The 14,323-nt window shown below is 39.8% G+C and overlaps 1 protein-coding gene across 1 annotated transcript; it reads left to right on the plus strand.

Moving 5' to 3' along the window:
* Positions 1 to 920: 920 nt before the first annotated feature.
* On the plus strand, positions 921 to 3,280 carry LOC114272868 (Tetratricopeptide repeat (TPR)-like superfamily protein). Its single transcript, XM_028214572.2, has one exon. It carries the CDS (start codon positions 1,159 to 1,161, stop codon positions 3,130 to 3,132), a length of 1,974 nt encoding a protein of 657 aa, XP_028070373.2. The 5' UTR covers positions 921 to 1,158; the 3' UTR covers positions 3,133 to 3,280.
* The last annotated feature ends 11,043 nt before the right edge of the window (positions 3,281 to 14,323 follow it).

Raw genomic sequence — 14,323 nt, forward strand, 5'->3', positions numbered from 1 at the left:
TCTATAAATAGTTAGTTTTCTCCCAAAAATATTTAATTCCTCCAGATCTTCTTTTTGGTTCTTAAGGTTTATATTTGGGAATATTTTGTTAGTTTTCTTTGATGTTTTTTGAGTATTCAACTCATGGTTTAAAGAGAGTACATCAAAGGTTTTGTTTGCTATACACAAGAGAGAGAGAGAGAGTTGTTCTTCGGTGGATTCTAAAGAATTCAAGCCTGAAGTTTCGGTGGATTCTGGAGTGGCTCATCGTAAAGACAATTCTGAGGTGAAGACGGGGTTGGAAGAGGCACATAGAGGTTGGTTCAATTAGGCGTGGATTCGCTAGGTAATTGAGAGTATACCTATGTAATTCCTTTAAATCTTCTTAGTAGATTGTTTTGTGGCTGTTACCCGTGATTTTTTAATCACAGTTGGAGGTGTCCAATTGTGGTTTTTCTACGTTAAAATCGTTGTGTTGATTTGTTTTGATTGTTTGATTGGGATTGTTATATACTGCTTAAAATTATTACATAATCACAAATCAATATCTAAGAAATTTCTAGATTTTTCAACTTAGAAAACACAAAATTATACTATTTTCTTATTTAATTATAGAGTAATGCCACATTCATTTAATTTTGGCTTCGCCCGAATCATCCAAATTTGTACATGTCGGTTGTCCAGCCAATCATCCAAAAATAACAATGACGACCACATTGATAAGGGTTATGGAAAATGTTTCGTAGCTCAAATTTTGTGGCTAAGAAGTGGCTCAAATGGCCAAAACGACGTCGTTTTGGCCATTTTTATGTTGTTCTGTACTCAAAACGACGTCGTTTTGACCATTTGAGCCACTTTTGAGCCACAAAATTTGAGCTACGTAGCATTGCCGAAGAGTTATATTGATTTTCTGACCAATCATCTAACTGATTATCTAACTTACAAAATTCAAATGATTCGGGTCAATTCAAATTCGAGTATGAATCATTTTTCTTAAGCATAAGATGCATATGGTTTGAAACCTCACACTGCTGTAGAACATCTACACAAGTTTTTCAGTATTTGTTGTTTTATGACATATATTTTGATTTGGTTCAAAATCAGTAACATATGATTTTGTAGGATATGTTCTCACCGACCTAATCTATTTCTCTCTCCCTCTCTCTCTTGATGTAAGAGATGATGAGTCCCGCCATTTCTCTCTCAACAACCATAATCGTTTCAACTACCATAACCGCCACTTCAGTTCCCAAAATTCGCAAACAAAACCCCACACTTACACCTACACCTCTCAATTCAACCCTCAAATCCCTCTCCAAATCAGGTAAATTGGACGAGGCTCTTCGTTTAATCGAATCTCTACCGTCCAAATCTCCATCAACCGAACTCGATTTCGAAGCCTACGCCACCCTCCTCCATGCCTGTATCTCCAGAAAATCCTTAGAACATGGACAGAGACTCTACCTTCAACTCCTCCTCTCAAGAGATAGAGGAGGCAGTCTCAACCTCCTCAACAATCCCACCTTGAAAACCAAGCTCATTACACTCTACTCCGTTTGTGGCCGACTCGATGACGCTCGTCGTGTTTTTGAGGACGGTCTCGAGGCGCAACAGCTTCCTGAATCGGTCTGGGTGGCAATGGCAATTGGATATTCAAGAAATGGGTGTTCAAAAGAAGCTCTGCTTCTTTATTGTGACATGTTGTGCCGGTTCATCCAACCGGGTAATTTTGCATTTTCGGTCGCTTTCAAGTCGTGTACTGAATTGTTTGAATTGTGGGTTGGCAGAGCAGTTCATGCCCAGATCGTTAAGTCTAACGAAGAACCTGATCAAGTTGTGTGGAATGCTCTTCTTAGGTTTTATGCAGAGTGTGGGTGCTTCGAAGAGGTACTCCAGGTGTTTGAAGGAATGCCTCAAAGAAATATTGTTTCTTGGAACTCATTGATTGCTGGGTTTGTACGGCAAGATCAACTGTTTGAGGCTTTTGATACTTTTAGGAGGATGCAAAGAGAGGGTTTGGGATTTAGTTGGGTTACCGTCACTACAATGTTACCGGTCTGTGCTCGAGTAACTTCACTTTATAGTGGAAAAGAGATACATGCCCGGATTGTGAAATCGGAGAGGATGCCAGATGTGTTGGTGCTAAACTCGCTGATGGACATGTATGCAAAATGTGGAATCGTGGATTATAGTAGGAGAATATTTGATGGAATGCAAATTAAAGATTTGACATCATGGAACACTTTGCTTACAGGGTATGCAATCAATGGGTGTATGACAGAAGCAATGGAATTGTTTGAGGGGATGCTTGATTCTGGCTTCAGTCCAGATGGGGTCACTTTTATTGCCTTGTTGTCAGGTTGCAGCCATGCAGGGCTCACAAATGAGGGCCAGACATTGTTTGACAGAATGAACACCGAGTTTGGAATCTCACCTAGTTTAGAGCATTATGCTTGTTTGGTAGATATATTGGGTAGAGGAGGGAGAATCAAGGAGGCATTGGAAGTAGTAAAAAACATGTCAATGAAGCCAAGTGGTAGCATATGGGGTTCATTACTCAATTCATGCCGACTTTATGGCAATGTTTCTCTTGCAGAGGCTATTGCAAAGCGTTTATTTGAGCTTGAACCAAACAATCCAGGGAATTATGTGTTGCTATCAAACATCTATGCAAATGCAGGATTGTGGGAGGGTGTTAAGATGGTGAGAGATGTGATGGAAAAGCGTGGTATCAAGAAGGAGGCTGGATGCAGCTGGATACAGATTAAAAAGAAATTACATACTTTTGTGGCTGGTGGGGGCTTTGAATTTCGTAGTTCAAATGAGTATAAGAAGTTGGGGAATGAATTGATGGAAGCTATGGAAGCAGATGGATACGTCTCAAGTACAGGAGTTGTGCTTCATGATGTAAATGAGGAAATGAAGGCAATGTGGGTTTGTGGACACAGTGAACGAGTTGCAACAATGTTTGGACTGATTCACACTGGAGCTGGAATACCAATTAGGATTACAAAGAATCTTCGTGTTTGTGTGGACTGCCACTCTTGGATGAAGTCTGTATCAAGAGTTACAAGGAGAGTAATTATTTTGAGGGACACAAATCGCTTCCACCATTTTGACAAAGGAATGTGCTCTTGCAAGGATTATTGGTGATTACATCATTATGGTGCAGTATAAATGATCTTTCTTTGTATTAGTCAACTTTCCAGAATGTTCTACTATCTTCTACATAAGTGAGTTATAATTTGGAAATATGGAATACAAAGAAAAAAGTGTCAATTAGAAAATGTTATATCCGTTATATGGAGATCCTTAACAACAAGATTTAACTATGAGCTAGTTTGGTTGAGAGGTTCAAAATCACTGCCAATAAGTCATCTGACTTAGACATGGTGGGCATCTTTGTCTCTTGGAGTTGGTATAATCTGCATGTTCCACTCAGGGAGGTAGGTACAGTGCTGTGATTAATGAATTTTGTGTTATGGTAAAATTAATAGGATTATAAATGCAGTCAGATTAGAGTCTGTAAACTCGATCCTCTCGTTTTTGATACACTTGGTTAATGTATAAAATGGTAAAGCAGAATTGTAAGAACTGTTTGAATTGAATAACAAAAAGGATCATAGGTGAGCAGAATTTTTTTAATGTAAACCAGAATGAATGTTAATGGAAAATGCTATAAAGCAGATTTAACCAACCACTTTATCTCTACTCTCTGTCTCTACACTCATTCTCTCTCAGATCGTAAAATTTCTCTCACACGATAACACACGAGCACTGCCTAGATTGATCGAGCGAGCGACTTCCACCATCAGATCAACCATTGTTCGCACAGAATCACGAGGTATGTCCTCTCTCTTGTTGTTCTCCTCTCCTTCCTTCCTCTCTCACACTCTCTCTCTCTCTCTTGACACTCTCATACTCTCTCAGATCATAAAATTTCTCTCACACGATAGCGCACAAGAACTGCCTAGATCGATCAAGCAACAATATGCTTAGGACGATTTGGTTTGTATAGTAAGGATATGCTGTTAGGGTATTAATCTGTGCAATTCTTCGCAGGTATTCTGATATGTATGTGTGGATGTGTTGATGTGTTGTGCAAATTAATGTGTTGTACTGATGATTTTTCTTAATAACATGAGCATTATTTTGCCCACAACCTTCTTGTACTCTCTCTATTGATGTGTATGGTCTGGGTTACAAATTTGAGCTGTGAGTGTTTGAGAAAATGTATCAGCTAAAATACATGAAAATGAATTGGCTGGCTGGCTGGTGAGTATCAGACAGGATACCTTATTGTCTGGTTTCCATTAAGGTACACATGAGATCAGCTGTGGGACGCTTTAAATGATACAAAGAGAGCAATTTTTATGAGTTCTTATAATCTTTCTCGCTTTTTTTCATTCCTAGTTTCCATTGACAACCAAATTAGGAAAAACAATTCCCCATATACACCGCACTTCATAAGCGACATAACTTCTTCTTCTTCTTCTTCTTTTCTTTTCTTTTCTTTTCTCTCTCTCTCTCTCTCTCTCTCTCTCAAGATTTGGTTGAATCTTCGAATGACTGAAATGAAGAATGTGTTCCAGCTTTGCATGTGGTCCTTTGAGATGCTTTTTTTTTTTTTTTTTTTTTTTTTTAATATTATTTTTTTGGTTTCTTGGCAAGCGCAAGTTGGTATTGGATTGGTTAAGATTCATTGCCACTTATGCTTCGACTGGAAAAATTTGAACAGGGGAAGAGACTGAGAATTAAAAATGGGTCCTACATGTAGATGTGTATAGTCTCTGATATATGGACTTGAAAAAGGAATTTACAATAATGAAACAATGGCAATGATAGTAACAACAGTGATAATGGACACATTTATTGTTAATTTTTATTTTTAAGATCATGGGTTAATTTTTTTGTTTTGATTTTTTTTTTTTTGGTATGACTTGTTTTTGGGTTGTGATTTGCAAAAAGCGTTATACATGTTTGCATAAGTTCCTGTTAAAATTATGCTTCATTTTTACAATGATATGAGAAGCTGAAGCATTTGCATGGCTCCACCAATTGCATAGTTTGTTGTACTCTCCACCAAATACACAGATACAAAGCTTAGCCATGGGGAAGTTGAGGGTAGGAGAGTCAAAGTAGATTAAGCACTGTTAATTATTATTATTTTTTTTATAACCATGTGACTGTTGTGTCTCTTTGGGAGGTTTCAGTCTTTGGAGTCTTTTTTGTCTGTTCCGTGTGCTTCCTATATTTTTTTTTGGGTTGATTTCTTGCCAACTTTTAGTTCTCTTTGGGGTTGCTGGCCTTGTTGCTTGGCTCCTAATTAATAAGCAGACCATAGTATTCAAACCATTTTACACTCCAAAGTCTTCACCATAACACTCCACCCTTCTCTGCATTGAAATACCCAAAATTTAGTTGAAAATGTACTCTAGGTGCATGTGAACATTTTTTAAATATCTAAGAAACTTTTGTTGAATTCATGGAGCATTACATATTTTCACATTTATATTTTGACAAGGACTCATAGGGTAGTAATCTGTAATCAAAAATATTTTTTGTTGGATAAATTATAAATACATCCCTTGAGCTTTGTTCAAAATAGAAATTGTTTCCTATGGTTTGAAAAATTATAAATACTCCCTTATTAGAATTTTTTTATTTAACATAATTAACTAAAAAATGAAATTCATAATGGCTCTCCTATACAATAATAAAATTACATAAATTATTAATTGAAATATATTTTAACATCATTAAAAACTGTTAATTGACTTAATAATTTATTAATAAAAGAGGTGATTTATTATGAAATTAGAAACTTCAGAGATAAAATGTAATTTTTAAAATCACATAGGGCAATTCGTATTTTAATCAAATCTCAAAGGATATATTTATAATTTATCCTATTTGTTTGAACAATTGAGTTGTTTTGAATATTTTAAAATGTTTGGACATCTAGATATCTTTTGTTGAACGAATTAGATATTTGCTTTTGTTGAATGAATTTGGTTTATATTTTGGATTGCTAGATGGATTTTCGTGTATTAATTATATCTACTAGTTAAATCAATGTTGTTTGAATTTTGCATAAGTGAGTGATAAGTTTATGGAATGTATTTTGCTTTTAGTCGTGGGTATCATAAATAGCAATCATTTCTAGTGATAAAATCTCATTAGCGCTAAAGAGATTGTAGCGATCCCGGTTTCGATCATTTTTTCATATTTTGCCACTTCGACTGGGCCAGTTAGGGGTCGAGCTGCTCGGTCAGCTCGTGGGGGTCCAGGAGGCAGCTCCCCTTGGCGGGGTTAAGGGACAGCGCCCCTCAAAACAAAAATGCAAAACGCATTCGAAGTTGCTTGTCTGCTCGGTCAGTCTGGAGTGCGAGAGAGGGCCGTACGTGCCGGGAATGAGGCCGCACGTGCGGAAAACAAGGCAGGGGGCTGAAGCACATTGCTAAAAAGGCAGGTGCGGCTGGAGGTGTGGGAAGTTAGGTAGATCCGAAATTTTCCATTTCTTCTCTCTTTGGGCTGATTGAATGTCACTTTTTGTATATATCTCTCTCTTTAAAAACATTTCTTCTCCATTCTCTCTACATTTCCTACCAAGAACCTCACAAGATCTTTGATTTCTCCAAATCCATTGGGATTTATATCCAAGTCCATTATCAAAGTTGGTTATCTAGGCGAGGGCTACGTTGTGTGCAGTGGAGATCAAGTTTAGGCATCGTTGATTTTGGGGTTTCAACTCATTTCTTCTTCAAACTTGAGGTAGGGATTTTCTATACTCTAATATGGTTTTTAGCTTAGTTATTTGCTATTGTGTATAGATGATGAGATTTGGTTGTGGTTTGGACAAATCTAGGATTTAGGTGTGAAATGAAAAGATAGGTTTTGATGAATATGAGGTAAACGAGTATGAGGCTTGAATATAAGATCATGTTGTGCCAAAATAGTTGATTTTGGTGTTTGGCTTGATATTTGGTAAAAGGGGGATTTTACCCTAATTTTGATTAAATTATTATTTTGCATAAATAATTGGGATTAACATTGAAAACGTGAAATTGGAAGGTTGTGATTATAAATGGTGATATTGGATATGTATTATCTCACCTATGGAAGTTTTGAATAAACTATTTATTTTAATATTGAACATCTCTTTAGAAATAATTGCATTGGGCTATCGGTGGAGGATAGCTATATTGCTGTTGAAATTACATGAGGATTAGGCGATTTAATGCTAATTCATTGTTGGTGTCACTGAATATGACCATGTTATAGATACATTGTACATGTATGTTTATTGGGAGGAGAAAGGGAATGTACTCCATATGTGATTATGTTTATAAATACATTGCATATGTATATTTGTTTGGGAGGAGAAAGGGAATGGACTCCACTTAAAGCAAGTTGGCCGGAGTGTCCTAGGTGAAAGACCCGAAATTTTATATATAAATGGGTGCCGATTCCTTCAGACGAAATATCTGTAAAATGGCAGATTTGAAGTGTTTATGTGAGTTTTGTATAATTGGAAAATCATTGAGTTGTAGTCTCATTTTGATTGTTGAAAGATAATGAATTTAACTCATGAATTGAATAGCATATATGAACTGGAAATGAAATTAAAGGAAAATGGAATAAGGTTGGTCTTAGTGGCATATGGATATGCAGGTCTTATGGGTGTTTCAGGATCGGTATTGTTTATGTACGTGGTATTTATACCTTTGCTAAACCTCATAAATTGTGTTAGATTATTTCTATTGGGCTCTTGGCTCACAATATATGGGAATACCATTTTCAGGTGCAGGTGAGATGCTTCCTCCATGGTAATAGCGTGGATGGAGTTTTGGGAAGCAAAAGCTTCTTAATTATGTCTTATGTGTGTATGTTTGTTATTTGTAAAGCCAGGGGCTTAAGATGTAATAAGTGAGACTCAATTTGTGTAACAAAGCAATGACTTGGAAACATGTAAGCCTACATGACATTTAACTAGTTGTTAAACAGTGAACTCTGATATATGAAAGTATGTTGTTTCTTATATTTATTCCGCATATGAGTTATTTTTATTGTATTCTTTTGGGAGCATGACAACTTGGTATCAGAGCGTACCGGGTTTGAATACTTTGGGTACGTGGAAGTGGTTAGTACCACAATGGGTTTGTCTCGCTTGTTAGAGACTTATGTATGATGTTATGTGCTTATATGATAACATACTTATCTGACTATACGGGTATGAAATTTAGTTTCTAGGATGTTGATCGAATCTATGGGTTTCTGGGAGTCCTGTTGGAAAGGCACTTGATCACTGCTGTATCTAATTGGAACTCTAGCAACGCCACGGGACGGTCATTATCCGGAAATGAAATTCATAAGTGTTTATGTGATTATGTACTTATGTGGAGTGAATTACTGTTGTCCAATGTATTAGGAATCGAGTGAAATAGCTTCGACACATTTGTGAATGTGCTAATCCTTTGTTACCTTTATTAGGATGTCAGGACAAGGACGTGGTGGTAGGCGTGGTAGGCCTAGGAGGCAGGAGATGCCTATACCGGATGAAATTTCGGCGCAGGAGGAGGGAGTTGGTCAGGCTAACGTGGCCAAGCCAGTAGGTCAGCAGGCCATGGGCGCCTTAGCCCGCGAGACGGCAGGAGCATTGAGGGAATCCATGGACATTCTCAGGGCTGAGAATCAAGTCCAGGCCCATGTAGCTGAAGCAGGGCCATCTTTTTTGAAGAGAGAGTTCTTCTGGTCGAATCCGGATGAGTTTTTGGGTGACCCTAAGGAGCCACTGAAGGCTGATGAGTGGCTTGAACAGTTAGCGAAGACATTCGACATGCTTGGCATCGAGGATGATCAGTTGAAAGTGACCTTGGCGTCTTTCCAGTTAAAGGGAGATGCGGGGCAGTAGTGGAAGTATGCACGGGGGCACATTGAAGGGACTTGGGAGGCATTTGTTGACGCCTTTCGGGAGAAGTTTTTGCCTCCCACTGTTAAGGAGAAGTTGAGGGATCAGTTCTGTCAGCTCAAGCAGCTGAATGCACCAATGGCGGAGTTTGAGGCCACATTTACTAGTATATCCAGGTTTGCCCCTGAGTTAGTGGCGACTGAGGAACGCCGCTGTCTGGAGTTTGAAAAGAAATTAAGGACTAGACTCATGTTTCGAGTGGCCGGTTCCATGATTAGAGATAATGGACGCCTTGTGCAGTCTGCAGCCCACCTTGAAACTATTATGCAAGCAGAAGATGAAAGGATGAGGGGCTTCAGGAGGAGTCAGGATAGTCAGGGAGACAGTAAGAGGCAGAGGGGTTCCTACCCTCAGCAGTCCCATGGAACTCAGTCGAGGTTCACTTTTCCAATACCGAGTTTAGGTTCTAGAAGAGGTGGGCAGGTAGATTTTACTTACTTTAAGTGTGGTCAGTTGGGCCATAAGTCTCCAGCTTGTCCTCAAAGAGAAGGAGGACAGCAAGCAGCATCATCTTCGGCTCATTTTTAGAGCCAGAGTCAGGGAAGAGGCCAGCTACTCACTTGTTATCAGTGCCGGCAGGTGGGGCACTTGAAGAGGTTTTGCCCACAATTGGGTGGTACACCTGGTGCGTCTGGTTCGAGACAGACACAGAGTCACCAGCCAACACAGTCAGCAGAGGCCTCAAGGGCCAATCAGGGAGTCTCTTTGGCTCAGTCTGTGCATCAGGCTTATACTCCGAGGGGTGAGTAGGGTGAGCAGAGGCCTACTGGACGTATGTATACAGTTGTAGGGCCAGATCTTGTACTTGATCCTTTTGTAGTGAGAGGTACCTTTTTGTTTTGCAATTCAATTGCTAATGTGTTGATTGATACGGGTGCATTCTATTCTTTTATTTCGTATGCGTTTGCATCAGTTTTGGGTTTGGAGTTGGCACAGTTAGCATCTTCTATTCGTGTAGAGTCACCTGTTGGTGGTCAGACTGTTTTAAGACAGGGATGTTGGGGTTGTGACATCAAGGTTGCTGGTCGTCGATTACTTTTTGCATTTGTATTGATTGACATGCTTAGTTTTGATGTCATATTGGGTATGGACTGGTTATCGTCATACCGGGCTGTTATAGATTGCTACCATCAGAAAGTTACTATATGTACCTTGAGTGGCGATTGGTTTTATTTCTTAGGGGACCGGGTGGATAGAGTCTTATCATCGGTATATGATTCGTATGGGCGGAGTGAACTTAGTTATCTCCTTGCTAGTTTTATGAGTAGTGAGTGTGATGGAATTTGGGTTGAATTGCCGAGGGTAGTTTGTGATACTCGGATGTTTTTCCCAAGGATCTTGTCAGTTTACCGTCTTACCGAGAGATCGAGTTCTCTATTGACTTAGTGCTTGGAACAGCACCGGTTTCTATGGCTTTATATAGATTTGCACCTACTGAATTGAGTGAGTTGAAGATTCAACTCCAAGAATTGTTAGATAAGGGTTTTGTTCGCCCTAGTACTTCACCTTGGGGAGCGCCGGCTCTCTTTGTTAAAAAGAAAGATGGAGCATTACGGCTTTGTATTGATTATCGAAAGTTGAACTGGGTTACTATTAAGAATAAGTACCCAATGCCTCGTATAGATGATCTGTTTGATCAGTTGAAGGGGTCTTGTTGTTTCTCTAAGATAAACTTGAGATCTGGTTATTATCAGTTGAGAGTAAGGAAGGAGGATATCCTGAAAACGGCATTCCGTACGCGGTATGACCATTATGAGTTTCTTGTAATGCCTTTTGGGCTAACTAATGCTCCAGCTGTGTTTATGGATTTAATGAATCAGATCTTCCGTGAATTCTTAGATCGTTTTGTGGTTGTCTTTGTGGACAACATTTTGATTTATTCACTTTCTGAGGAGGAGCATGAGGGACATTTACGAGTAGTACTTGAGTTACTTAGAGCCCATAAGCTGTATGCTAAATTTGGGAAATGTGACTTTTGGTTGGAAGAGGTTAAATTCCTAGGGCATGTAGTATCAAAGGAATGGGTGACTGTAGATTCATCCAAGATAGAGGCCATGCAAGATTGGGCACAACCTAAGAATGCTTTCGAGATTTGTAGTTTCTTGGGGTTGGCCAGGTATTACCGTCGATTTGTGAAAGATTTTTCTAAACTAGCTTCACTTTTGACTAACTTGACGAGGAAAGAAATCAAATTCGTGTGGAGTGAGACTTGTGAGAAGTCGTTCCACGAGCTTAAGATTAGACTCACCACTGCTCTAGTATTGATTATACCGGAGAGGGGTTTGGGTTATTCAGTTTATTGTGATGCTTCACGAGAAGGTCTAGGTTGTGTATTGATGTAAGAGGGTAAAGTAGTAGCCTATGGCTCATGGCAGTTGAAAACACATGAGAGAAATTATCACACCCATGACTTAGAGTTAGCAGCAGTGATATTTGCCTTAAAGATCTGGAGGCACTATCTGTATGGTGAGAAATTTAAAGTGTTCTCTAATCACAAGAGTTTGAAATATCTGTTTACACAGAAAGACTTGAATTTGAGACAGAGGAGGTGGATGGAATTCATAGAAGATTATGATTTTGAGTTGCATTATCATCCCGAGAAGGTCAATGTTATGGCCGATGCTTTGAGTAGAAAGCTAGTTAGCAGTGTAGCTTCTATCGTTATCCGAGAATTGAAAATGTTGGGTACTCTTAATGAGTTTGACTTGCATCTGGGCGAGTCTGTTGAGTTTACAGCTTTGTTTTCAGTAGTCGCACAACCTACACTTGTGAACCGAGTGTTGGAAGCGCAAAAGGGTGACTTTGATGTGGAGTCATTTCGAGAGAAGATTTCCAATAGGAAGGTAGAAAGAGGTTTGACTGTGTATCCCGACCAAAGTGTGAAATACCGTGACCGTTTGTTTGTACCGGAGTCTTGCCGAGAGGAAGTACTCTGAGAGTTTCATCATTCGCGCCTTGCAGTACATCTTAGTCGCCAATTTTGGTGGAGAGGTATGAAAAACGATGTGGCTATGTTTGTATCAAAGTGCCTTACTTGTCAACAAGTGAATGCCGAGCATTAGAGACCAGCGGGTTTGTTACAACCTTTACCAATAGCCGAGTGGAAATGGGAGCGTGTTAGGATTTTGTAGTTGGGCTTCCTAGAACACAATGAGGCAATGACGCCATTTGGGTGATTGTTGATAGGTTGACTAAGTCTACTGATTTCATTCCGATGTGCACCAGCGACTCGATTGAACGCTTCGTAGAGTTGTACATTAGAGAGATAGTTCGACTTCATGGAGTCCCTGTGATTGTTGTGTTGGATAGGGATCCTCGTTTTACTTCCCGGTTATGGCAAAGCCTTCAAGAGGCGTTGGGAACTAAGTTGACTCTTAGCACCGCTTATCATCCTCAAACCGATGGCCAGTCGGAACGTAACATTCAGATTTTTGAGGACATGCTTAGAGCTTGTGTCCTTGATTTTAAGGGGCCTTGGGAAAGACACTTACCATTGATTGAGTTTGCTTACAACAATAGTTACTAAGCTAGTATTGCGATGGCACCATTTGAGGCCTTATATGGCCGACCTTGTAGATCACTGGTTTGTTGGGTCGGCGTGGGTGATACACCGTTACTGGGTCCAGAAATTGTTAGAGAGACAATCGAGAAAGTTGTTCTCATTCGGAAGAGGTTAGCTACGGCCTAAAGCCAACAAAAGAGTCATGACGATAAGTTGAGACGGCCTTTATCCTTTGAAGATGGTGACCATGTGTTTCCAAAAATTTCACCAAGGCGAGGTTTGATGAGATTTGGTAAGAGTGGTAAATTATCTCCAAGGTTCATTGGGCCTTTTGAAATCTTAGAGCGAATTGGGGAAGTGGCATACCGGTTAGCTTTGCCGCCATAATTTTTAGGAGTTCACAACATATTTCATGTATCTATGCTTAGGAAGTATGAATCCAACCCTTCTCATGTTCTTGATTGGGTTGACTTGGAGGTAGATGAGGATGCCTCTTACGAAGAACGACCGGTTCAAATATTAGATACCCGAGAGCAAGTGCTACGGGGCAAAACCATACCATTGGTAAAGGTGTTGTGGAGACACTATGGGGTTGAGGAAGCAACGTGGGAACGGGAGGTGAAAGTCCACTCCAAATATTCGGATTTGTTTGAAAATGTTTAAGTTACTTTTCGTTGTAATACCCCCATGTGGTTGAGAGAAACGTGTTGAAATTGTTAAATACATGTTGTTAGGCGTGTTGGTATTTTAAGCATGAAGTTGTTGTGGATTATTATTACTTTTTGGAAGACTTCATGTTTATGAGTATTTGGAAGGTGGTTATTAATGAGGAAACCGTGATGTGCTAGTGAAAATTGGTTAAGAACTAATGTTCTAAATTGTAAATGAAATAGCGTGTCTTTGATCACTAGAAACCCTTTTGTTCGGGTAGTTTGATTTGAAATTTCGGGGACAAAATTCTTTAAGGGGGGAAGGTTGTAGCGATCCCGGTTTCGATCCTTCTTTCTTGTTTTGCCACTTCAAGTAGGCCGGTTAGGGGTCGAGCTGCCTGGCTAGCTCGCGGGGGTCCAGGGGGTAGCGCCCCTTGGCGGGTCTAAGGGCAGCGCCCTGGCGGGGGTCAAAGTTGCTTGTCCGTTCGGTCGGTCTAGAGTGCGGGAGAGGGCTGCACGTGCGGGGAATGAGGCCGCTGTAGACGCGCCCTTGGGCTTCATGCTACAGTTCGGACTCAATGTCACGGTTCTTAATCTGATCTCACAATGTGTGATGTGAGATTGATAAATCACCAAAGAGTCCAAATCCGGCAAATCATTTTGGAAAACTGATTTTTGTAAAGAAGTGCCAAACATGGACTGCTTTGCTAGATACAAAGTCGCCACCTAAATATTTTATTTTGGGGGAATTTAGGAAACCCTGACTCGTGCCTAAGGCCAAGTGTCCGTCATCACCAAAGTTGCCTCGGCTCGGGAACTTGGGTACGAGAGGGGAAGGTCATCTATGTGCACCCTTGTTCGCCCGATCAAAGATCGGCCTGTTCTAAGCATGATATCTTGTTTTTGAAAAAACACATGCGTTCTTATTCCGGTTAATTAGCTAAAATTACTATGTGATGCACACAACACACTAGTATAGACTAGATCGCCTAATTTGGAACAAAGCATCGCATATCCGTTTGTTTGGAAATGGTTTGAAGTTTGCTACTCGCAAGTAGGCTAAAACATGGATTTCAATTAATATTTCCGATTAAGTTTGCTACTCGCAAGTAGGCTAAAACACAGATTTGAATGAATCGTTCCAATTCAAGTAATCCAACCTTCACCCACAGGAATTTAGGCAGTTATATCATAAAAGCAATTAGCCTCATGGCAAGCATG

This window comes from Camellia sinensis, chromosome 1, assembly GCF_055761805.1.
Source record: "Camellia sinensis isolate YWXY chromosome 1, ASM5576180v1, whole genome shotgun sequence".
NCBI classification, from domain to species: domain Eukaryota; kingdom Viridiplantae; phylum Streptophyta; class Magnoliopsida; order Ericales; family Theaceae; genus Camellia; species Camellia sinensis.

Excerpts from the sequence above, each read along its gene's own strand:
- LOC114272868 (XM_028214572.2), top strand. The coding sequence starts at position 1,159 with ATGATGAGTCCCGCCATTTCTCTCTCAACAACCATAATCGTTTCAACT.